This window comes from Symphalangus syndactylus, chromosome 1, assembly GCF_028878055.3.
Source record: "Symphalangus syndactylus isolate Jambi chromosome 1, NHGRI_mSymSyn1-v2.1_pri, whole genome shotgun sequence".
NCBI lineage: Eukaryota > Metazoa > Chordata > Mammalia > Primates > Hylobatidae > Symphalangus > Symphalangus syndactylus.
Genome location: NC_072423.2, coordinates 60,202,557 through 60,229,440, shown reverse-complemented (window position 1 = coordinate 60,229,440; position 26,884 = coordinate 60,202,557). Strand labels below are relative to the sequence as shown.

At 42.8% G+C, this 26,884-nt stretch overlaps 1 protein-coding gene across 1 annotated transcript in view; it reads left to right on the top strand.

Moving 5' to 3' along the window:
* The window catches only part of TAF4B (TATA-box binding protein associated factor 4b), a 215,396-nt gene that overhangs the window by 175,279 nt on the left and 13,233 nt on the right, over nt 1-26,884 (top strand). The window contains exon 15 of the mRNA XM_063613543.1: nt 7,820-7,911. Coding sequence (XP_063469613.1) covers nt 7,820-7,873 — 54 coding nt within the window. The 3' untranslated portion in view covers nt 7,874-7,911. The remainder of the gene's footprint in view (nt 1-7,819; nt 7,912-26,884) is intronic.

The following is a 26,884-nucleotide window of genomic DNA, read 5'->3' as shown; positions in this document are numbered from 1 at the left end:
CTCAAGTGATCCACCTGCCTTTGCCTCCCAAAGTGCTGGGATTACAGGTGTGAGCCACCATGCCCAGCCCCCATTTACTTTAAATATGACTAAACGATCTTTTAAATGGTCTCCTGCTGAACATCTTTGATTCTTCTCTTTAAAATAAAAAAGTAAAGTTTAATAATTCTTAAGACCTGCATTTGAGGTAAATTTTGTAAGAATTTTGGAAAACCTTTATTTAGAATTAAGAATATACTAGTTAGTCATGGTTACAGCAGAGAACACAAGCAGTGTTAAGGCATATTCTTTAGAAAAATATGGAACCAAGTTCTCAAGCTGATTAGGTTGGACTTTATCTCTTTGCCTAGTTGTACTGTCAACCAACTGTTTATAAAACTTTTTCCTCAGCAAGACTCAGTGATTGTGCAGAGATAAAACTATAATGTGTCACGTGTTTACACATGACCGAGTAGTCAGTTTTTATTTTGTTCTTAACATATCTTTTTAAACACTTTCATATGCCTCTCTGAACTATTTTTTTTACATGTGGACATGATTTATAGGTGATATCAGCATCTTTTTCTGACTTTTTAATACTGCTTAGTATTTTCATATGCATTTCAGCTGTATCACATTGGTGCATTTGCTTTTTTGCCGAAATTGTTTCACCAGTTGGAAGTTGGTCTTCAGTAGATATTTTTGTTATTTTTCTTCTGCTAAACAATTGAGAGACTGCTGTATCAAACAAGAAACCGAAAGTGTTGATCATCATATAGCTGAACATTGGCTGGTTAGGTGAGATATAGAAATATAAAGTAATAGAGTATATTACTATACACTGTATATAGATATAGAAAGTAATACAGATAAAGTAGAAGCATCACAGCCTATGTAGACCCTGCCACGTTGAATATTTGTAGGAAGAAAATATTCCCAAGGAACTCATTTAAAGACTTTTGGCTTTGTTGGTAAACCACAATGAGGCCAATTTTAATGGCAACTCTTAAAATAATGTTAGGTTGCCATCTCTCCAAGTTCTTTTACCATGGGTGGTACTGAAGCAGTATTGCTATGGGTGAGACACACCCTGGCTTCCCATCTTAGTCCTGCCTCTTTCCAGCATGTGACCTTGGCAAATTATTCAACTTTTCTGTGCCTTTGTTTTCTTGTGTGTATATAATAGGAACCGCCTGTGAGGTGGTTGGGGGACTTTAATGCCTTGTCATATGTAAAGCACTGTTCTAAGTGCTTTATATGTGAACACTGCTAGAACATGTAGTGAACAATATACAGTCCTGCATCACTTAATGACAGAGACCATGGGGATATGTTCTAAGAAATGCATCAGGCAGTTTTGTCATGCAAATATCATAGAGTATACTTAAACCTAGATGGTGTAGCCTACTACACACCCAGGCTATATGGTGTAGCCTATTTTTCCTAGGTTACAAACCTGTACAGCCTGTTACTGTACTGAATACAGCAATTGTAATACAATGCTATTTGTGTTTCTAAACATACCTAAACATAGACAAGGTACTATGAAAATACAGTATTACGTGGCACATGGCTATGTATGTTGGTTATTACTGTTTTACAGATTTTGAATGGCATAGTTCTACTTCCTGTCTGCCTCTAGTACCATTTCTTTTTTATTTATTTATTTATTTTGAGACAGAGTCTCACTCTGTTGCCCGGGCTGGAGTGCAGTGGCACCATCTTGGCTCATTGCAACCTCCGCCTCCCAAGTTCAAGTGATTCTCCTGCCTCAGCCTCCCGAGTAGCTGGGTTTACAGGTATGTGCCACTGTACCCAGCTAATTTTTTGTATTTTTAGTAGAGATGGGGTTTCTCCATGTTGGCCAGGCTGGTCTCAAACTCCTGACCTCAGGTGACCCTCCCCGCCTTGGCCTCCCAAAGTGCTGGGATTACAGGCATGAGCCACTGTGCCTGGCCTCCAGTACCATATTATATTGATGAAAGTCACTGGCTGAATGCATGCACCTTAGTGTCTTATTTATAGATAGTCTAAGATTATGCGAGATTGTTATATATTGCATTGGGGATTGGGTAATGGGGAGGCTAGAGGGAGAAAGGTACAATAATACAGTGGAGCCATTTGACAGAATAATTCTTATGTCTGTGGCTTTGCCTAATAAGTTTCATGTGGAATTGGAAGCAGTGAAGAAGCCATGTCATTACTTGAAAACAGTATAGATACACGGTGAATATTCAAACAGTATAGAAATGCATAGCAAAATAACTATCTTACTCAGACCTTCCCAGGTCCCCTGCTCCCCTCCCTAGATTCACCCACTTTTGCCAATTTCATAAATCTTTCCAGCATAGTCAATATATATATAAGCCCATAGTTGTATATTCCCCCTTATTTGCATATGACAGCATACTGATCTGTCCTTTGCCATTTTCAAACCCCTGTTATTCTTAATTCAATTTATACTGTGTTCCAGGTCAAGAGTCTTGGTAGAATCTTGCTGTAATCTTTGGGAAAACAACACATGAATGTTTCCTCAAGAGGTTTAGTCACAAGTTTTCTTACTATTTTGTAAATCACAGTGTTTCTTTACCAAAGAGGCATGCATCATAAGGGGAGTAGAGATTTCCTAAGATGAGGAGGTGGGTAGAGGGAAAGAAGAAAAGTCATTTAAGGGAAGGATTGAGTATTCCAGTTGTAATTATAAAGTTTCTCTGACAGCATCCTCCCACCATGAACCACTAGTATCCTGGAAACCAACCTGAATTTAGGATCGCTCAAACCTCTTTTCTGTAAGATTTATATTCCTAATTAAAAATCAATGAATAGATCACAATACAGATGATCTAAATCTGAGATTCCTGGGAGTCATCCCTGATGGGATGCCTGATACCCAAAATACTCTTAAGTCTTATATTCTAGGGCCTTCTAAGGCAAAAGATTGAGAGGCCCCAAAAGAGAAAATATGTTTAGTAAAGAAAATATTTACTTTGACTAGTTTTGATGGTCATATAGGGGAAAAAAGGCAAATTTTGGAAATGTAAGATGGGGACAATTAATATATATACACTGTCCAAATTCAAAAGGTACAAAAGAAGATACAGTAGAGTCCCCCACCTTTGTTGTCTAGGTAAATTGTTCACAGTTTCTCTTTCAAAGAAATTTTAGAAAAGGAGTTAGAGGATTATGAGTGATATATTCTCATTGCAGAAAATTTGGAAAATAAAAATATAAGGAAAATGAAAACACACGTGGCGCTGTTAATATTTTGATGCATTTCTTTCTAGCCTTTTTTCCTGTGCTAACTCTGTAGATGTTTTAGATCACACTGTTGAGTCAGTGTTGTGTCTTACTGATGTACTTTTGGAAATGCTGGGGGAAATGAGAAGAAAAACAACTAGGAGAATGAAGCATCGCTTTTGAATTCTGTCCCTCAAAGTGATGTTGAGGCCATGTTTCTCATTTCCTCAAATAGCATATGGATTTGTTTAAGGTGTTTCAATTTGCTGTCGTTACGGGTGAAATGAAAGTACCCATTTAGTCTCGTCATTGCTTGCAGGGTTCTCTACATGTTAAGGTATTGTGGAAGAAAAATTGCCATAACTCTATGCAAATTATTTAGATTCAAAGCTAGTATAGAAATGTAACTTTTGAGGTTTAGGCTATAGGACTGATAACTTTTCCTATTTGTGATATTAATGGAGGCTTTGTCTGAGAATGAAGGAAAGGTCAGGACTTGGTTGGCTTCTTGATGACATCTTATGGCTAGGCCTCCAATTCCCTAAATACAAGTGGGAAGTTGTGCTGGGGGTCTCCACGGGTCCTTTAAACTTTCAACTCTCAATAGTTTAATCTCACTGGGTACTTCTTCACAATATTAATTCTTATAAAAGTGATACTGGTTGCCTTTAATGCTAAGAGAAGGAAGAAAATTGAACAAATAGTGCTTTGTGTCTTCTGTACTTTCTGCCATTATCGAAAAATGTGTGTGTGCTGCTGGGCCAGACCCAATTAAGAATACAAGCATTGCCATTGACCTATATTGGCTGCATCTGTTTTCTAGGGCTGCTGTAACAAATGACACAAACTGGGTGACTTAAGGCAACAGAAATTTATTCTCACAGTTCTGGAGGCTAGAAGCCCAAATCCAAGGTCGGCAGGGCCGCCCTCACTCTGAAGGTTCTAGGGGAAAATCCTTCCTTGCCTCTTCCAGCCTCTGGAAGCTGCTGGTTGTGGGAACAAAATGCCAATGTCTGCATCTGTCTTCACATAGTCTTCTCTGTGTCTTTCTGTGTTCTCTCCTCCTCTTATAAAAACACCAGTTGGAGGGCCCTCCTCCCTGAGGGCCGTCACTTGGACTACACACAAGTGTATAATCTCATCTTCACATTTAACTAGTTACATCTGCAAAGACCCTGTTTCCAAATAAGGTCCCCTTTTGAAGTTCCAGGTCAATGTGAATTTTGGGAGGATACTGTTCAACCCACCACAGGAGCATATGCCTTGTGACTTTATATTCCCAATAGCTCTTCTACTTTCTATCCCTGGCTTTAATAATAGCGAAAATCTTATGGCTAAGATGTGTAGGGGTTGATTTTGTGTCTCTTTACACTGGAAATAGAATCTTGAGGTCTGTCAAGAGACTGATTTTCACCTTTTTTCACTTCTCTTCCACTTCAGGCAAGGTTGGGAAGTTCCTAGTAGGTGACTGTCCTGAGAAATGTCTTTGGTGTGGTTAAGACAGTGTCGTCCTGGTGTTTAGAGTAGTACCGTATAGTCAAGTGAATGTATTCAGAAGACTTGAGATTTCGCACACTGTTTACGTGTTAACAGTTCTTAAGGAAATTCTCCACACTATGAGCAAATCATAAATGTATTTCATGTGGAAGTGTTGATTCTAACAGATACCAAGTATTAGAACATTTTAAGTATAAACATACCAAGGTTCTATCTCCAAGAACTTCAGGAGACTCTAGTTCTCCTAAAATGAGAACATGCTAATATTTGGAAAATGTCAGTAACTGTTCTCGGTCTGCTTCCAAAAGCAGCTAGGGGTCTGGTACCACTAAACCAAACAAGTTAATTGATCTGAAACTGGCAGGCTTGCTTTTCAGGTGGAGACCTGTGTTATTGGAGATGGAAAGGAGGGAGCAAAACTCAGAATGACTGGGGAGAGATGCATCACCGAGGAGACTTGGAAATTAGAGAAATATCAAGAGTAGCTTTATTGGCTTAACCGCAGATGCCACCATTGGGCATTAACCTCTGGAACTGGGAGTTGGTGGCAAGTTGTAAATTGAAGATCACTACGGGCAGTGCAGATTTTCATCAGATTTCTTTTGTGCCTAGAATATTAAACAGATCTTAACTAATTTTTAAAAGAATATGTGTTTTACCTGCTATAATTTTAAAAAGCCATCCTCTGTCTACTATCTATGAATGTATTGAATAACTAGACCAATAGTTGGCAGGGGTTTGGGGAAAAGGCCCTTAAAAGTTTCCATATATACTCTAGGGAGAATCTTGCAGAAAAGTCTATCTAACGCAGTCTGTAAAGATCCGAAAACAGCAGGCTTGACCTAAGATGTTAACATAGGAAAAATCAGCTACTAGATTCTCACATTTCTTTCATGACCCAGTCTCTTCAATTATCTCTAGGGAGTACTCAGATCTGAGGTAACCAAGATTAAATTTTAATTCATCTTTTGGAAAGATGCAGAGGTAGGCATGGAGATAAGGAGAGAAAGATGTCAAACCAAGCAAAAGAAAGGGTTTTGTAACCTCTATCTGCTTAAGTCTATTCCAAGGTTACTGAGTGATATTGACTATTAAGACGCAGACTAGGTTTCAAAGAATGACGATGCTGATGTGGTCTAGTCTACCACACTTAAGCATAAATCCACTTAGAATCAAGCCACATGTGTGAAACCCAAAGTTCTTGATATTCCTGAGCGTATCTAAAGGTTACCCAGCTCAGCATTCCATCTACTAAAGGAATTCCCTTCAGCATCCCTGCAACAAGCCTTCTACTTGAATAATTCTACCTTATCCTAGAATTCACAATTGAACTGTCCTGTTACTCTTCATGTTCTGTCTTGGTTTGATTTTGAAATCTGTCTTCCTGCAATTTAATATTTGGGACTTACTTTTTTCCTCCAAAAGCACATAACAGTAGCAATTTGCTGATCCCTATGTATCAGATACTGTGTCAAACTAAGCATCTTACCCGTGTTATCTAACTTAATCCTCACAACAGCCTTGTGATAGAGAGTGGCAGAGAGGGGCTAGCTATTCACTGAACTCGTTTTCCCTTGGCTGTGTAGCTAGACTACATTTTTAAGCCTCCTCATAGTTAAATGTGGCCTGGTGCCTGAGGTCCAGCCAATGACACGTAGGCAGAAGGGATGTGTGACACTTTCAGATACGGCTCATGATAACCTGCCATGCATGAGCTTTTTATTTATTTATTTGAGACAAGGTCTTGCTCTCTCACTCAGGCTGGAATGCAGTGACACGATCTTGGCTCACTGAAGCCTTGACTTCCTGGGCTCAAGTGATTCTCCCACCTCAGGCTCCCGAGTCACTGAGACTACAGGCACATAGCAGCATGTCCAGCTAATTTTTGTATTTTTAGTAGAGACGAGGTTTCGCTATGTTGCCCAGGCTGGCCTCGAACTCTAAGCTCAAGCGATCTTACCCCCTTAGCCTCCCAAAGTGCTGGGATTACAGGCATGAGCCACTGCGCCCGGCCTCCATGCATGATCTTGCATGCTCTTTCCCTTTCATGGTGACCTTGGTAGGTTGGTGATGAAAATGGCAGAGCCACCAGATGGAAGGAGCCCTATGTCACTGAATCTTTGTTTAGTGCAAAACTGCCTGCTAATCCAGAACACCCATTTTGGATTACACACAAGTGAGAAATAAGGCTCTGATGTGTAAGCCACTAACACAATATTTCTGTGATAGCAGTTAACAGCCGAATTAACTGATACAGATGGCTACTGCTCTTAATATTTTTATTATATGATAAAGACACTGGTGTGTCAGGAGACTAGGTAATTTACTGGAAGTCACAGAGAAAGTGGTGTTAAGATTTGAACGTAGATCTGTCTAACCTCAGAGCCTGGACTCTTGATCCCTACGCCCTACTCTGAGATTTTCTTTAAATGCTTAGGGCTACTCTCTCCCACCTAACAGTATTTTAAAACTCTAAGGAAAGCTACCCATTTTCTTTCCTACACTTATCATTCCCTTCTCCAGGCTGATGGATCCCAGCTTTTTCAGTTCTCACAGTGGAGATTCTAGATTTCTCTGTATTTTTATTGTTTTCTTGGTTGTATTCTAATATCATAAAGGCCACATTAAAATATAGCTCCCCACACTAAATGCAGCACAGCAGGTGGGGCTTGGGGAGTAGGAAAGACGGTGTGCCCATTTACTACTTAGAATTCCATAATTCTGTAGGTACAAAGTAAGACTGTGATTAATCATCCTAGTGGTTTTCACTCTCACTATTCAGTGTGGCCCATGGACCAGCAGCATTGGTATCAACTGGGAACTTGCAAGAAACGCAGGATTCAAGCCCCACCCCAGACTTTTTTTTTTTTTTTTTTTTTTTTTTGAGATGAGGTCTTGCTCTGTCACCCAGGCTGGAGTGCAATAGTGCAATCTCAGCTCACTGCAACCTCTGCCTCCTGGGTTCAGGCGATTCTCCTGCCTCAGCCTCTGGAGTAGCTGGGACTACAGTGTGTGCCACCATACCTGGCTAATTTATATATATGTGTGTGTGTGTATGTATGTGTATATATATATTTTTTGTTTGTTTGTTTGTTTGTTTTAGTAGAGATGGAGTTTCGCCATGTTGCCCAGGCTGGTCTCGACTCCTGACCTCAAGTGATCTCCCTGTCTCGGCCTCCCGAGTAGCTGGGACTACAGGTATGTGCCACCATATCCTGCTAATTTATTTTATTTTATTTTTAAATTTATTTATTTTTGAGACAGAGTCTCGCTCTGTTGTCTAGGCTAGTGTAGTAATGCAATCTTGGCTCACTGCAACCTCTGCCTCCTGGGTTCAAGCGATTCTCCTGCCTCAGCCTCCTGAGTAGCTGGAATTACAGACACCAACCACCACACCCAGCTAATTTTTTGTATTTTAGTGGAGATGGGGTTTCACCATGTTTCCAAGGCTGGTCTCAAACTCCTGAGCTCAGGCAATCCTCCCACCTCAGCCTCCCAAAGTGCTAGGATTACAAGCATGAGTCACTGTGCCCGGCCACATCCAGCTAATTTTTGGGTTTTTTGTAGAGATGGGGTTTCACTATGTTTCCCAGGCTGGTCTTAAACTCCTAAGATGAAGTGATCCTCCTGCCTCGGCCTCCCAAAGTGTTGGAATTACAGGCATGAGCCACCACGCCTGGCCCCCACCTCAGACTTTTTGAATGAGATGCTTCTTTCTAGCAAGATCCCCCAGGGATTATGATGCACACTGAAGTTTGGGATGCCCCGTTCTAACTGATAGTTGCCTTGATCAACCTAAAGAGGAAAGTTTAAATATATCTGGTTATACTTCATTTTGTTTGTTTAGGCCTGTTATTCTTAGCTGGTCACAATCATTTTGATTCTGTCACTTACTGAGAACATTTGAGTTCAAGTTCTTCAATCAACTATACAATTGGTTTTCCGTCTCAACCATGGCTATACTTGGAAGGGATTTCTTCTCTCAAATCCCTTCCTATAACAGACAGACTAGCCTAGTAGATAACAAACTAGTTCTAGCAAAATGACTAGAGAGCCAGTTGCTGGTTAATGGGCTCCAGATAGAGGCAGACGGTTTGAGGTAAAAAGGGCAGAGGGAGGGTCCCTGTGGCCCTACAGCTAGGGCCCATATTTCCCTACTCAAAATCTAGATCTGTGATTTGACTGGAGGACCCACAGCTGCTATATCCATAGACCAAAAGCCTGAGGAGCCGCCTCCAGGTGGGTCCATGTCACAGCTCACAGGCGCGCGTGTTTCTCCCCCACCTGGATAGTGGAAAGTCCTGAGGAAGGGGAGCAGGAAGGGTTCTGATGGGAAACATTAGGGACAGGTGCAGGCAGCCTCCCAAGGCCCCAGTGACTGGGCAGCATGTGCTGTTGGGCAGTTACTCCCCTGTCCAGCCTCAGCGGGGTGATCTGTCCAAAGAGGAAAGGTGCCTGCTATATATGCAAATTGGGATGATTCAATACGCAAATGTCCTCACAGAGGCTAGGGCAGGTGAAGTGCTTAGTGAACTAAAAACATAAGTGAACAAATAAGCTTCTTACCAAATCGGACCCCTCACAGACATTTCCCTCTTAGCCAGAACAAACTTGCAGCTTTGGGGAAGTTTGAGGGAAAAAAAAAGTTGTGCCGTCCTCCCTAGTAGGGAGCCTGCAGTTTGGAAATCTTAAGAGGCCGAGCAGCAAGTTTGCACAGGAAAGAACAGTGCGGGGGTTTGTTGCCTCTGTCCTGCCCCTCTGTGAGCTCACTTGTGTCCCTGCTGAACCTCATCAGGGTCTAAATAACCAAGATCGAATGCAGTAAATGAAACAGAACCATAGGAGTATCGTTTCCTCGTGGATTTAACAATTTCAAACTTTCATCAGAGGTTTGTTCAGAGGAAGGGAAGGAGGGTCTTCATTCTCCATTTAAGAAAACCAGACCACAGCATCTTCTTTAGATCCAAGGCCTCTGGTACTGGACCTGGAGCCTTTGAACTCTGGGAGTTTATTGTAAACATCAATGTCGCCAAAACCCACAACTGAGGGCTGTTCCTGGGAAGTGGGTGGATGGGCGAATTTTTTTTTTTTTTAATTCCATAAATAATGTGGCTTCTCTCTGTGTGTCTTTACGTCACATGGGCTCTGAATGTGCCCAGCTGGTCATTCTCTTTTATAGGTAAATATGTGCCCATTTTATTAAAAGAAAGGCCTCTTACAATGCAGCTGGTAAGCTTCCTGCTTGCTAGTCCTCACAGATTCCTTGTTGCAACCGAAGCGGGCGTGTTACTTTGATAGTCATATGAAATAACCCTAACTTTGCCTGGGGATATTTATAACAAGACAGGCAGAATTATTGCACCATAAAGGCTGCTTTGCTGATTCTTGCTGATTAGAAACTTAAAAACGAATGGGATAAAAACCAAAAAGTCCTAACCGATGGAGTTCTGAAGTCAGGCAAACTGGAGCCACAGTGGTTCCTCCAGCCCTTTGATACCAACCCTGAGGTTGGAGAAGTTGAGCCTGCTTCGTGGGCTCCTTTCCCGAGGTGCTTCATGCGTCTTCTACCTTTCTGCCCCCAAGCTGAGGCCAAGAATGAATGACCTGGGAGGGATGGGCTTGTCTTTCTGCCACGCTGGGGGCCAGTGCCAAGTTTTGCTTTAGGAGAAATGAAGGCAGAGCAATCCCTGGTATTAGATGAGGCAAGCGTATTCCACCCTGCCCCCTGGCAGACAGGCCAAACAGGATGGGGCATTTTTAATTGATGCTAGGACCTTGCATGCATAAGAAGTTGGCAGGAATGGACAGAACCCTTTATTCTTCCTTCCAAGGTGCCCATTTACCAGGCCCATCCTCAAGGGCATTGTGAAAGTGGGCCCACTGGGGTTTCTTCCCCTGGCTGTTGGCCAGAATCAAGCTGGTTTCATCAGGCCCTGAGTGTAGACGCAATGTGCGGTAATTGGTGCATTCAGCGTTGATCCTCGTGTTCCCTGGGTGCTGTGAGGAGCTTTCCCATAACCTCTCCTATTTTGCGGCTTGTCTTTGGTCCTAACCAGCACTCTTTCTTCACCTCTGGTTGTCCTTCTCCACTCCTCCTCTGGCCACACGCACAGTTCACACATACATCACCCTTTATCCAGTAGAGTCAGAGATTTCCCTGGATCTAGCTTAGGTGGAAAACCTGCTTGGAAAGGAAAAGAGAAGTCTTTTCTTATTCCTGGGAGGTGACTGAAGAATGCGGCAGCATGTTGCCCTGGAGGCCGTCTGACTCGATGCTCTGGTCACAGTGGGAAGAGCTGTTCTGTAGCGGCACCTTGGACCATGCCAGTCGCCAATCCTGGGGTGGGTGGCAGGCGTGGGGGCTCCCCAACAGTGTTAAATAATAATATTGAATAGAATAAAAGAATAATGATCCTGGGAGCATTCATGCACCCCACCCCACCTTTCATAAAAGGCTACTGCTCCTAACTTTGGAGTTTCCTGTGTGGCCTCCACCCCGTTCCTGTCCCTTTGTCTCTACACTAAAAGTAATTAATCATCCTGAGTTGTGTATTCACCATTCTCTCGCCTTTCTTCATCTAACTAGAACTTTCTGTTTGCGTATCTTTGGGCTTTACATGATGGAATGACACAGGACGTAGCCTTCTGCGACGTGCTTCTTTCTGCTGGACACCAGGCTCCTGAGAAGCATCATTTAGCCACAGCTGTGAGTTGTTCAGTTTCACTGTTGCCTTGAGTCCCGTTGTGTGGAGACATTGATTGTGATGGACACATTGATTGTGAAGGACACTTAGGTTGTTTTCAGGTTTTTACTCTCCCAGACTCCCTTGCTATGCTATGTACATTCTAGACACGGCTCCTTGTTCAGGACTTTCCCTAGAAGTAAAGTTGCTGGATGATACGATTTGTACATCTTCGGTTTTCCAAGTAGCTAGGCCAGTCTACATTCCGACAGGTGGAGTATAGTTCTACCACTCATTTCATATCCTTACCAACACTTGCTATCGTTTTTAATATTTGCCAGCCTGGTGGGCATGAAGTGATAGCTCACTGTGGTTTCTATTTGAATTTCCCTGTTGGTTAATGAGGATGGGTTTTTTCACGTGCAAATTGGCCATGGTGACACACCTATTCAAATCTTGACAGATTAATAGGTGGGTGTTCTTTATATGTTTTGGATACCAATCTTGAGTCACTTATGTGTGTTGCAAATATATTCTCCCAATTTTGGCTTATTTTTTCGTTATGGTGGCTTTTGCTGAACAGAAGTTATTAATTTTAAGAGTTACATTCTTTAATCTTTCCCTTGATAGTTTGTATAATTGTGTCTGGTTTCAGAAATCTTCCCTTTCTACATAAAAATTCATAAACATAGTTTCCTCTAATGTCTTTTAAAAGTTTTATAGTTTTGTTTTTCACATTTAGCTCCTTAGCTCACCTGAAATTTGCTTGTTTGTTTCGTGACAGAGTCTTTCTGTTACTTAGGCTGGAGTGCAGTGGCACAATCATGGCTCACTGCAGCCTCGACCTCCTGAGTTCAAGCAACCCTCCTGACTCAGCCTCTCAAGTAGCTGGGACTGCAGGTTCATGTAACCACACCTGGCTATTTTTTTATTTTTAGTAGTGATAAGGTCTGTCTATGTTGCCCAGGCTGGTCTCAAACTCCCAGCTCTGCCTCCCAAAGTGCTGGGATTACAGGCCTGAGCCACTGTGCCTGGCCTATAATAATTTTATATAATGCTGGAGTTCGTGAGTGTTCTGGTTGTCTATTGCTGCATAACAGATTACCCTCAAAACTTAGTTATTTAAAAAACATCCAGGCTGGGCACAGTGGCTCACACATGTAATCCCAGCACTTTGGGAAGCCGAAATAGGCAGATCCCTCGAGCCCAGGAGTTTGAGACCAGCCTGGGCAATGTGGTGAGAGCATCTCTATAAAAGAAGTAGCTGGGTATGGTAGTGCATGCCTGTGGTCCCAACTACTCAGGAGGCTGAGGTAGGAGGATTGCTTGAGTCCGGGGAGGTGGTAGGGGGAGGGCAGAGGTTGCAGTGAGACGTGATCACACCACCACACTCCAGCCCAGGTGACAGAAGAAGACACTGTCTCAAAAAAAAAAAACAAAACAAAAAACAATATCCACTTTATTATACCTACCATTTTGCAGGTTAGGAATCTGGGCAGGATTCAGCTCAGGAATATTCCCGTTCCCTGTGGACTTGTTGAGGTCACTTGGTGGTATTAAGCTGGCAGATGGGCTGGTCTGGTGGGTTCAAGAGAGCCTCATTCACATTTCTGGCCCATTGATAGAAAAACTGGAATTGCCTGAGATTGTCACTGCAGTGCTTTCACGATGCCTCTCTAGCTGGCATTCTCAGGGCAGTCTTATGTCTTACGTGACAACTCAGGGCTCCTCGACAGAGTGTTCTGAGACCTAAGATGAAAGCCACACGCTTCTGCTCACTAGCCTTAGAAGTCATTCAGTGCCACTTCTGCCATATTCTATTATTAGGTACTTTCCTAGAGCCAACCCAGATTCAGAGGAAATTAGACTCTATGTCTCAGTGGAAAGAGTAGCAAAAAAAAAAAAAAAAAAAAAAAAAAAAAAAAGTCAGCATCTTACATTTACCATAGGTAGCTAGTAGTTTATGATTTTTACATCTACATTTCGTAAGTGAGATTGCAAACTTTTTTCAGCTACTGTTCTTATCTGGTTTTGCTACCAAAGTTATGCAAGCCTCATTAAAATGAGATGGTGAGTCTTACCTACTTTTCTCTATTCTGAAATAATTTAAGACTAGTTTTCCTTCTTTCTTTTTTTTGTTTGTTTGTTTGTTTTTAGAGACAGAGTCTCACTATGTTGTCCAGGCTGGTCTCAAACTCCTGGTCTCAAGCGATCCTTCCACTTTGGCCTTTCAAAGTGCTGGGATTGCAGGCATGAACCACTGTGCCCATTTCTTGAATGTTGGTAGAACTTATGGCTAAAAGCATCTGAGCCTGATGTTTCTTTTGTAGGAAGATTTTTAAACTGTTGATTCAATTTTTGTACTGATTATGGCTATTTGAGTTTTCTGTGTTCTCTTGAGTTTGAGTTTGTTATGAAAAGTCATATTTATCTAGTAATTTGTTTCATCTACATTTTCAAATTTACTGGTATAATGTTTATAATAACCTCTTAAATCTTTGTAATGTCTGAAGCATCAGTATTTATGTCTCATTTTTTGTTTCTGACATTGTTACTTGTGTCTTCTCTTTTTCTTGATCAATCTTGCCAGAAATTTATCAATTTTATTAGTTTTGTCAAATAAATGATTTTTGGTTGTGTTGATTCTATTGTATTTTTGCCTTTTATTTCATCAATCGCTTTCTTTTAGCTTTCTTTGGGATTATCCAATTCTTTTTCTATCTTAAATCATATGCTTAGATGATTAATTCTATTATAAATTGTATGCTTTATGGCCAGGTGTGGTAGCTTATGCCTATAATCCCAGCATTTTGGAGGCTGGGGCAGGCAGATCACTTGAGGTCAAGAGTTTGAGACCAGCCTGACCAACATGGTGAAGCCCCGTCTCTACTAAAAAATTAAAAAAAAAAAAAATAGGTAGGTGTGGTGGCGTACACCTGTAGTCCCAGCTATTCAAGAGGCTGAGGCATGAGAATTGCTTGAACCTGGGAGGCAGAGGTTGCAGTGAGTGAGATCGCACCATTGCACTCCATCCTGGGCGACAGAGCAAGACTCTGTCGCAAAATAAATAAATAAATAAAAAATAAACTGCATGCTTTAGCTTATTTGAGGCATTTGTTATTTATAAGCACATTTAAAACCTTTCAATCATTGGGAAATCATCTTTTTGCTATTAATTTCTCATTTAACTGCCTTGTCATCAGACAGTGTGGTCTGTATAATACCAATACATTAAACATTGTTGAAACTTGTTTTGACTCAGTTGTCATTGAAAATAATGTCTCCTATAGTTGTTGGGTACAATTTTTTTGTAAATATATATTGAGTCAACTTTGTAGTGTTCAAATCTTCTATAGTTGTACAGTTTTGGGTTTTATTTTTAGTATTCTTGATATTTTAATTACTGGGACAGTTATAATAAATTCTTCTACCATAAAAGTAAATTTCTTCTTGTAATTGCACATATTTTTGCTTTATATGTTAGAGGCTATGTTATTAGGTATATACATGTTTAAAATTGTTATATTTTCCCAGGAAACTAAAACTTTAATCATTGTGTAGTGATCCTGTTTCTTCCTAGTAATGCTTCTTACATTAGAGTCCACCTTGTCTGCTTTTAATTTAGATAGAACGGCTTCTTGGATTAGTATTTGCCTGAAATATTATTTTCTATTCTTTTTACTTTTAAACTTTTATGCTTTAAATGTGTTTCCTATAAATAGCATATAGGTGGATTTTTAAAGCTGAAACTTAATTCATATTAATTGTGATCACTAAAATATTTGCACTTACATTTACCATTTTATTAAAAGCTTTCTATTTATCTTACCTTCTCTGTTCCTTTATCTTTCTTTTCTTGTCTTCTTTTATTTTTTCAATATTTATTTTCTTATTTTAACTTTTCATTATAGGTAATTGACACACATAACAAAAGTGGAGAAATATCTCTCAACTTCAGCAATGATCAACAAATTTCATTTTATCTATCCTCTATACCTTCCCCATTACCCAACACTGGATTGTTTTTAAGAAAAACCAAGCCATCATATTATTTTATTCATAAATTCTTCAGTATGTGTGTAATATTTAAGAAGTCTTTCATGAAACAAAACTAAACATTACCATTATTATATCTTTAAAAATAGCAGTTCTTTAATATCATTAAATATTCAGTGAGTGTTCAAATTTCCTGTCTCACACACAAAAATTTTTTTTGTTTTGTTTTGTTTTCTCTTGGATTGTCTGAATTGGATCCAACAAGGCCCACCCATTTCTTTCTTCTTTTTAGAATAGACATTATTTTTCTTGTGTAATTTTATTCTTACTAGCTTGGGAATGATACACTTTATTCTTTATTATTATTCTAAAAATTCTAACTTATCAGTCTGAAGTTAATCAGTATTTTTTCTCTCTAAATAGTGTATCGTTCAGAATACTTTAAATCCTATCAACAAATCCCTTCCCTAATCTTAGATCATGTGCTATTTGTGTCTTATATTTTGGTTCTAATTTTTAACTCTATAAGATATTATTATTACTTTTTTTTTTTTTTGAGACAGGTCTCACTCTGTCACCCAGGCTAGAGTACAATCGTGCAATCTTGGCTCACTGCAGCCTCAACCTCCTGGGCTCAAGCAATTCTTCTGTGCCAGCCTCCCATGTAGCTGGGACTGGAGGTGCGCACCATCACACCTGGCTAATTTTTTTATTTTTCTGATTTTTTGTAGAGCTGAGGTCTCCCTGTGTTACCCAGGCTGGTCTCGAACTCCTGGACTCAAGTGATCTTCCTGTCTAGGCCTCCCAAAGTGCTGGGATTATAGGCATGAGCCACCATGCCTGGCCTATTTCGTGGTTTTTGACTGTGAGCTCATATCTGTAGGAATTATTTGATGCTAGGTTAAGTAAGTTTCTCTTGGGAAGGTTTGTACTTACCTCTTCCAGGCATCTGGGGGAACCACTAGTCATAGGCATCTTTTAACTAAATATTCAACTTGAGGTTTTTTTCTTCTACTCAGGTTCAAGGTTGAAAGAGGCAAACTCCTTGCATCCCCTTGAGGGAGGGAGTGGGTGAATCTATTTCCTAGTTAATTAACTGGAAGATATAACCCATTAAGGTTCTAGATTTACAGAGGGGGCTCTTCTATTAGCCTCCCCACCTTGACCGGGCCCTGTTTTTTTCACCCAGCAAGGCTGTGAAAATAAAAATTCAAATTTACTTTTAGACTAAATGTTATTAAGATATAAGGTGGCATTAGAATTCTGCTTATTTTTCTGGGCTTTCACTCTCACCTTTGCTTGGTTTTCAGTCACTTACTTTTTTTTTTTTTTGCCAAACTCACCAATACTTTCTGTATATCAGCATTGTTCCTTATTTTCCATATGAGGATAGCCCAGAGTATCTTCTCCATCAGACTTCTGGAAGCTACAGTCCTCTCGACAGTTACTATTCTAGTTCCTATTCCCAGAGTGCCAATTCTTGCTAGACAAAGTTTTGGGAGTTTCTAACTTCATTCACCTGAATGTTCACCGCTATTTAAAATCTTTTTCCTCTTGGCCTTGACCCCTGGCCCTCTGCTTTCCTACAAGTATGGAGAGACCATCAGGTATGAGTTCTCTCCTCTCCTATCCTCTCTACTTTACAATACCTCTTTATCCACTTAATCTTTCCTACTTATTCTTCCCCCCAAGTCTCCCTTGGAGAATTGCCCCTCCTTTCTAAGACCAAATCCTCTACCCTTGCTATGAATTCCATTTTTGTGGCCAAAATTCCTCTTTCCTTACTCATTATCTTTTGCCAATTATATTCTTACTAACCGTTCAAGGCTGAGTTTAGTACTTTCTCTCCTGTGATGCCTTTTGAAATATCCCTTCCCCCATCATCCCAAATGTCCTCTCCGGACTCCAAGAGCACTTTATTGTTAACATAACATTAACATAGGACTTACACTGTTGTAAAAGGGAATTATTTGCATAACTGTCATTTCTTCTTCTAAATTGCGAGTTCCTTAGAGAAGACACCATTTTCTGCATTATTTCTTACTGTGCGGAACATAATAACTTTTGCATATAGTGGCTCATTGTAAATGCTTCTTGCCTTCCTTAGAAATCAGTCTCTTCAACAATCTCTTTTCTTTACTCTGTCTTCATTTTCACTAGATCCCTCCTTTCTATGGTCGACACATTCAAGTATTTTGGAACTTGAAGGAAAAGAAAAAATCTCTGCTTAATCCTGCTGTTTCCCTTTTTATCTTTCTTTTTCCAAATATCTTAAACATATGGTCTGTGACTTCTGTCTTCTTTCTTTACCCTGCATCTTTCTTTAACCATCTGTAATCTGACCTGCACTCTTACCACTCTACTTAGACTACACTCTTAAAAACGAGTTTCCTTCCGATTACCACAGCCATGTCCTATCTGCAGCTTCTGTTTGATACTCTGAGCACCCCGGTGGGAGAGTGACCTCTGCCCAGTGTGGCCCTGGGGTGCTGCCAGGGCCTCCTGCCCTCTGACCACTCTTCCTCCCCTCCACCCAAGCCTGTTCTCAGCTCACAGCTTTCCTTCCTATACTGAGGGACCCCCGCCCCACGTTTGTGACTTTAGCTATTATGGATGGGGCTGCTTTTCACATCTTCATTCTCCTTCCCTAATTTCTTTGAAAACCAAAATCTAAATTCTTAAATTCTTTCCAGACATTTTCAGTCGATGTCCCTCTGCTCAAGAAGGCTCCCTTTCCTCAATATGTTCATCTCTTCCATCACTTCCTGGTTCCTTTAGGCGCAACAATCTCAGTTTTGTTTGATCTTTCCCAATTTCTTATTCCCCTCTTTCTCACCCCCTGTGAAGGTGGCTCGGCCTCCACAAAATCTCTCTCGATTCCAGCTGTCTTTGCTTTGGTTTAGGACTCATCCCTGGATAAGTGCACCAGGCTCCCTGGCTATGCCTCTGCTATCAGGTTCTTTCCTTTGTCAGTCCTCTTGCGTATCATTGCCTAATATTCTAAAAATTCCATTCAAGGTCTGATGGAGGTCTATGGAAAAAGATGATGGATTAGAGAATCCGACAAGTCAGGATTTGAATCCCAACTTCACTACTTACTGGCTGTGAGGTGTCAGTTTCCTTCATTTCTGTGAGAGGAATGTCACTCATCGCATAGGATTTTAGTGAATATTAAGTAAGGCAACCTATTAATAATAAAATTACCTTTCTATATGTTTTTATTTTTAACAGATCAATAAGCATTTTCAGAGCAATTAGGTCATTTCCCCAAGGTCACAGTCCATAAAGCAGAGCAGGGTTTTTCACATATCTCACAAGGCAAGGTGAATATAAGCTTTAAATTTGTCTGTATTAATTAATGAATCCATATCCTAATGCCTAGTAACAAATCCTACATTCACTCAGTTCTTCAGGAGCCAAGAGAAGATACTGATCCTGAGGGGCCTGGTGCAGCTCCAGGTCAGTGTCAGGGGCTAAGACCAGCATTGGAAGAGAAGGCGCACGGCTTAGCATGGAGGCCAGGAGGGGAAACGGTGAGAAGAGAAGAGGGTGTCCCAAGATGCCCTGCCTAGCATGGCTATCACTGGAAAATGAGAAAGGATGTGGAGCTCATTGTGTATTTTTATGACGTTGAGCGGATTTAATCCTTTTCTGCCTAGGGCTGTTCACTCTTCATGAATGTCTTGGGGATTTGGCCAATTGTGAGAATGTTTCTGGTGATATTAAACCTCATTTTATGAGGTTGGCGGCCATTACTTTCAAACCATAAATCTTATCCTTTAAAAAAATGAGAATGATCCCTTTGAAAAATCCCATTTGATGATGAGAAGTTTGGTCGTGGAAAATACTCACATAAAATTCGGGATCCCCTTTTTTGCCTCAGGCCTGAATGTGGGCTGGGGTCAGGCATTCGGAGCCGTGTGAGGGGCTAGAATCTCAGGAAAGTCTCTCTGACTGGTGCTACGGTGGAGCAACGAGAACACCCAGTGGCATAAACTTTCAGAAAGACAGTAGAGAAAAAGGAAGGAGGACGCACCCCAGTCCATGACACCCGTCCTGCGCGTTGTTAGTTGGGGTCACGTGTCCAGCTTCTCCAATATGGCGGCTGCGTGGCCCCGCCGGCCTACTTGCTGCACTCTCCTTGTGGCCACAACTGTGGCTCTCCCTTCACCTCACGCCCTCGGATCAATGGCTCTTGGTGGCCATTCATTCAGAACTCCCTCGATAAGAGTATTTTGTGGTAAATTTTGTTTGGGGAACGCTGCAGGTTATTTTCCCCTTCTGGAGATTCCCAGTGAGTATCAGCAGTTTTGATAAAGAACTTTTTTTTTAGCAAACAGCCAGCAGAGCCAGCTGCTTCGACCGAGGGGTCCTTTGTTGTTCCCAGGGCCCAGGTCATGCCCTGTAAGAGTAGAGCTTATAAAGTTACCCACACACCTATCTCCAGAGGCTCTCATTTCCAACCTGCTCGGGACCCAAGAAGGCTCAGTTGTTCAGATCTAAAAACCCATTACATAATTTTCCTCTCCATTCATTCTTCTATATGATAGCAGGGAGAAAATCCGCTTTTGTGCCTTGACAGATGTGCGGTTGCTAATTTAACCAGGTAAAGTATGGTTGAGGGATGTCAAACCTGAGGCAGTGTTCTTGGGAGTAGCTTCCATTGTTACGGCCCCTGAAGACACTTGCTGACTTAAACAGGGCAGGGGCCGCAGGGATGGGCAGTTGTGCTCAGGAGAATCTCTGAGGCCCCCCCCATCCAGGCCCATTGCTAGAGGCCAAAGGACACAGATACAATCCATGGCAGTGAGTTCACAGGGGACACCTGGTACCACTGGGCAGGATCTCATATGGGGTTTTGGGGGAAATGAAAACAATAATTGTATGAAAAATAAGCCTTCCTCCCCAATCATTGCTAACCCCTTGTCATCTCTGAATATTTCAACTTTAGAATATTTCTTTTAGGAAACTGGGCCGAAATGACAGGAATTAGCCCATATTTGTTAGACCTTCCCTGTGTGCCAGATATGTTTTTAAAAAGCCTTCATGTCCATTTTCCCAGTCATGGCACTGCTGTGACTCGTGGCAGTGGAGTATTATGCCCATTTTACAGATGAGCAAATCAAGGCTTAGCCCTCCGTGAAGCCGTGTGCCTCCAGAGCCCAGGCTCCCCCTTTCTGCCTGTTCTGCCTCAGGGTAGTTTTGAGTCTTCCATGGAGTCTTCTGCACATTCCAGTGGAAATGTAAGCACCAGAGAAATAACCTAAGAAATCGCACCTACCTTTGCAAGGCTGCCACCTTCCCTGCTGCCTTGTGGAGAGGGCCTGGCTAGCTTCTCAGCACCATGAGCACAGCAGACCCTTTTTCTTTCCAGGGCTGCTTGGAGGAGGGAAGACTCTGTCCTGCTGTGGGCCCTCCTGTGCAGCTCAACTCATGACCGATCCCGCAGATCACAGGAGACCCTGCAGTGCTGGAAGAACCCAGAGCTCAGGGCAAAGGGGAGCGTCGAGCTCTCCTAAAATATAGGTCCTCGCCTATCATTTTAAAATGAGGTTTCTTTTCTTCTCCCCAGCTTCTACTTTCTCCTAGGTATGGGGTAAGAGAATTTCTTTTTTCTTTTGAGACAGGGTTTCACTCTGTCATGCAGGTTGGAGTGCAGTGGCACAATCACCACTCACTGCAGCCTTGACTTCCCAGGCTCAAGCAATCCTCCCACCTCAGCCTCCCAAGTAGCCAGGACTACAGGTGTGTGTCACCATACCCAGCTAATTTTTTTTTTTTTTTTTGTATTTTTATAGAGATGAGGTCTCTCCATGTTACCCAGGCTGGTCTTGAACTCCTGGGCTCAAACGATTTGCAGGCCAGGCCCTTCCAAAGTGCTGAGATTATAGGTGTTAGCCACTGCGCCAGGCCAGTAAAAGAATTTCTTAGGAAGTTTTGGGATTAATTTGGCCACTTTTGCTGTAGAATATGTAGAAGGAGAATTTAAAAACTTCTTTGTTGGCAGGACTTAAACCTTCTATGTTGCTGTTCTGTTTGTAAGGGCAGTGCCAGCTCCTGACCCCAGCAGTAAGTTCTGTGCCTTCTTCACCTGGCTGCAGGGAGGGACCCTGGATCATTGACTGGGCCTCACCATCTGGAGAAGAGATTCTGGAGAAGTTGTCTCCGGAGTCAGTTTCTGTTTAGTTGGATAATTTGTGTATTTAATGACATACAACTTTTTTTTTTTTTTTCAAAGAAACAACCTTGTCAGTATCCCACAACAGATCAAAATATATATTTTAAAATCTTACATTTGAATAAAAAGTAGTATAGCAATAATATAAAGACACTCCAAGTACAATCCAAGCACGCTATGTCAGACTGGAGGTTGCAGTTGGTTCAGGCAAGATTCATACCCCGAACTGCACCAGGCAGGCAGCTTCCCAGGCCAGCAGCCTGTACAGTGACACCGGGCCCCCCATCAGCACCCTGCACTTGGTTTAATGCTTTCATGTTGCCGCTGTGACATTCTGAACACTTTTTGAACAAGGAGCCCTTCGCTTTCATTTTGCTCTAGACTGCATGGATGGCATAGCTGGTCCTGCTCTGCTGGTTCCCTGTTCCCTGCAGAATGAAATCCAGATGCCCTCCACCTCCATCCCCGCTGCTGGGCGAGCCCCTCTAGGCAGACAACATGGCCCAGCCATCCTCACCTTGAGGTCTGGCACGGTGCCTGGCAGGACTCAGCCAGCATCTGAGGACTAAAGGAAATTTTATAAAACATCATAAAGGGGCTTGTTCTCTATCCAGATAAAACAGAAGCTCTTTCTATCCTCTCAAAATATCCCTTTTTCAAACCAAACTCATTTCCTAGCTAAAAGCCATTATCAAACACCAGGCTCACCTCTTGGTTGTACACGCGGGTGTTTATTAAGGCCACCCATAAACTTACAACACCTTCTTTCAAATCTGACTTCTTTCATTTCTTTTTGTGTTATTCTTATAGTGGAGCTTCAGTTTTTGTTAAAGGAAGCCTGTCTCTAATGTATTGTTTCAGCACAAGTTTCTTTTAATTGACTAACTGAACACCCCAGGGTAAGTGGCTGGCCCAGCCTAAGGAGGATGGGCTGTAGGCTCTTGAATTGTCCTGGTCTCAGGGCAACTTTTCCAGCAAGAGCAAACACAGGGCCTACGGCCTACAAAAACGTTTTAACTTAAAATTCTTTTGAAATCAGAAGAAGCAATACATTTGATTCATATATATAATATGTAACATGTAAATCCAGCCTGGATTATATTTGTGTCCTGCTCTGCTGTGAATGTCCCCACTGAAACTCATGTTGAAACTTAATCCCCAATGTGGCAGGATTGAGGGGTGGAGCCTTTAAGGGGTGATTGGGTCACAAGGGCTCTGCCCTCATGAGTGGGTTAATCCATTCAAGGATTAATGGGTTAATGGATTATCACGGGAGTGGGACTGTTGACCTTAGAAGAAGAGGAAGAGAGACCTGAGCTAGTATGTTAGCCCACTCAGCCCCCTCGTGGCGTGATGTCCTGCAGCAACTCTGCAGCATCCCCACTAGCAAGATGGCCCTCACCAGATGTGGTTCCTCAACCCAGCACTTCTCAGCCTCCGTAACTGAAAGAAATAAATTCCTTTTCTTTATAAATGATCCAGTTTCAGGTATTCTGATATAAGCAACAGAAAACAAACTAAGACATCTTCATGTCAATGCAATCGCAAAATATATTTGTAATATTTTTTGGAAGAAAGGCCTTATGAAGGCAAAGATGCCTTGGGCCCCTAGAAGTCACCACGCAGCTCTACGTGGTCAGCATTACCTATGTTACTGGACCCCTCACAGCTTCTGCCCTCCAGCTCTATCCACAGCAAGAAGGTAAGCCAGTTATTTTGTTTGTTTGTTTGAGATAGAGTTTCACTCTTGTTGTCCAGGCTGGAGTGCAATGGCACGATTTGGCTCACTGCAACCTCGGCCTCCCGGGTTCAAGTGATTCTCCTACCTCAGCCTCTCGAGTAGCTGGGATTATAGGTGCCCACCACCACGGCTGGCTAATTTTTGTATTTTTTTAGTAGAGACGGGGTTTCACCATGTTGGCCAGGCTGGTCTCGAACTCCTGACCTCAGGTGATCTGCCCACCTCAGCCTCCCAAAGTGCTGGGATTAAAGGCATCAGCAACTGCATCCGGTGGTAAGCCAGTTTTGAAGGTTTGGTGATAGTGGGTGGGAAAAGTGCTCTGTGATTTCCCATCCCCCAGAGCAGCCTTGTGAGAGAATCCCACGTTATGATAGTGGCTTCAGGGACAGAGGGCTGCTCTGACTGCCAATCCCATGAAGCCGGAGTGCCTTCAGAAAAGCCTGAGGTGGTCAGGTCAGTGCTCAGCCCAGCCTGGGTGCCATTTCCTTTGGGTTTATACATTGGAGCTGCCCCAGCCCTCCAGGTGAGGCATAGAGTGGGGTGCATATGCCCCTTCCATGGGACAAATGCCTTCTCATAGCCTGGGGACCCAGGCAACTCTCAGGAGGAGTCTTTGCTGGCTTGGATTCCTATCAGAAAACCTTAGTTTGTGCATTTATTTTTTCAGGAAAATTCCTTTTAACCTCTGGATTTGTGAAGTCCTGTGAAGTGTGTATTAAACAGAAAAGGTTCTCTGTGCATCATGAATACATTAGCGTCTCTGTATCCTAGGGTGGCACATGTCTTGGGACAGATGTCATTAAACCGCTCTGAGATCAAGCACATGGAGCAGATGGTGCACTGGGCACAGGGAGGCAGCCCCATGTCCCTGCAGGGGCCCTGGACAAGCACCTAGGCCATGGATCAAGGTCTCCGCTCCAGCTTTTAGCTGTGGGTGCAGGACCGTTTCCAAGTACTGTCTGGAGGCCAGGTTCTGGGCAACAGATCTTCATATACTTTTCATTTTGACCCTCACCACAATTCTCTGAGAAGGCAGATAAGGAAACTGATCTTTTGAGAGGTTGCAGAGAGGCATGCCGAATCATTCAGTGGGTGACCCTCAAGTGGCCTGGTGGCTTCCTGCTTGCTGTCTCCATGTCCTGGGCAGCTGGCATTCCCAGTACCTCCTGAAACAGCCCACATCTATGCTCAGACTGCCCTACGCTCCTGCGCCATTTGTCCCTCCCCCTCAAGACTCCCCTTATGCCCAATACAAAGGAAGGACAAGAGGGACAGGACCCCTCCCCTCCAGTACAAGCATAGCACAGCCCGCTGTGCAGGCTCTGAGCAGGATGCGGAGAGAGTGCAGGACAGCCCCAGGCACCTGCAGACCCTCCTCCCTGTGAGGTCCCACCTGCCCCACATGACACTGTGCAGTTGCCTGTGCCCCTTAGCATACCCAAGGTCAGGCACTGGTCCCAAGGTCACACAGGACCAGAGCTCAGATTTAAACAAAGCTGAGTGATTCTAGAACCCGTGCATGCCAAAGCACTGCATTCTACCTAAGTGCAGGGTTTTTTGTTTTTTGTTTTTCATCCAAAACAGCCTACAGAATCCTGGCCTTGGCTTTCTCACCAGACTTCTGGGAAGGTCAAATGAGATAATATATGCAAAAACACTCTGTCAGTGAAGAGTGCTCTGCTTCCCGGTCTAATAACCCTCCCCAACCCACTCACAGCTCTTCATTTTCAAATTCCTTAGTGAGCAGTTGGTTTCGTTGTCTTGATTTGCGGCAGTAATGATTTCTGAGAAGCAGGTGATTGATATGGGCAAATTCAAAGCCCCTCGGGGGCTGCATTGCAGCATGGTGTGGAGATGGGGAGATAGAGGGCTGGTAGGATCCCGATTTCCTAGTTTTTCTCTTCCTCTCCCTTGCTTCCTCCTTTTCTTCCTTCAGCCTTTCTTCCATTTCTTTCTTCTATCAAATATTTGTGGAGCTGGAACTGGGCTTCACTGTCATATTCCAAGGCTCTGTACTGGGCACGGGGAGGCTGCAATGAATAGAACAGACGAAGAAGCCCCTCCCAGAGACTGGAAGAATGGTACAAGGTGAGTGGGCAGGGAGGGCAGCCACAACCTGTTATTCTTTCACATGGAAATCTGAAATAGTGGGATCATTCTCTTATTTTTTTTTCAGTTATTCTAAATGTAGACCTCTGTGTGGAGGTAAGATAAGATGGAAAGATGAGGGGATGAGGAGGAACATGGTAACAGAAAGTCATGATTAGTGACTTTTTCTCCTGGAAAATCACTCTGTTGGTTTATCTAGCTGAGCCCTGGGGTCTTTCAAAGGTTAGATCTAGATCCTTAAGTCCAGTGCCGTCCAGAATTTCCACCAAGTGGCCCTGGAGGCAGAGGAGAGTGAATTACTGTCCCTAGAGGAGACTCAGACTGAGCTTGAAGCTGCCAGACACACAGGAGATTTCTCTGAAATGTCTTTTGTGATTTACAAATTAATGTAATTTTGGCATGCTTTTCATAACACAACTGTTTGTTTTAATATAAAAATCAGCCTTCCAAGAACACATAGTGTATGATTCTATTTATATGAAATGTCCCAAACAGGCAAACCTGTAGAGATGGAAAGTAGATTCGTGGTTGCCAGGAGCTGGAAGGACTGGGTGGTGGGAGGTGGTGGCCAAAGGGAATGGGTTTCTCCCGTTTAGGGTGATGGAAATGATCTAAAATTGATGGTGGGGATGCTGGGACAGCCCTATGAATACACTAAAAAGCACTGAATTGTACATTTTCAATGAATGAATTGTATGAGATGTGAATTATATCTCATAAAGCTGTTTAAGAAAATGAAAAACTGTTTCTTCCAATCTCCAAGTAAAATTGGCATTCTGGGAAGATGAGTAACTGGTAGCTTTTTCCACTGAGTAATGGGCCTAAATGTACCCATCTGAAGATTCTGGTCCAACTCCATTAATCTATAGAAACCTGAGAAGGTGATGTGACTTGCCCAAGGCCACACAGAGTAGGAAGAAGGGCCAGGTTTCCTGAGCCCCAGTCCAGGACAATGAGGTGCACCTCCACGTGTACTGGACCTGCCCAGTTGGTTCAGCCACACACGCTCCCTGGCCCGTGTCGTTAGCTCTCTTCTATGGGCTTTCTCTGGCTTTCCACACCCTAGATGTCCTCAAAACAAGTGGCTATGCCTGCAGATCCCTCATGCCCACCTTGAGTGGCAGGAGAAGGCAGGGCCCACCCATTCCTGCCTTGGGCCCTGTTGAACCAAAGGCCAGCTCTGCTTTAAGGTACTGTGGGAGTGAGATGCACTATCTGTTTAATCTTGGAAGAGCCAGTGGTATCTGGATGGAATCTCAGCCAGGACACTTTCATCCTCCCTGCCCGGCATTGGGCAAGCTGTGAAAGTGAGCTTTAGGATCGGACACGAGGATGGATCATGTAGGAACCTGCAGCCCCATGTCCTCTCCTTCTCCAAATGACTTCATGCCAGAGGACCCACGGATGTGTCCAGAGAATGGCCCGGCCCCTTCCTGCCACACCAGCCTCCTCAGCAAGGGGCAG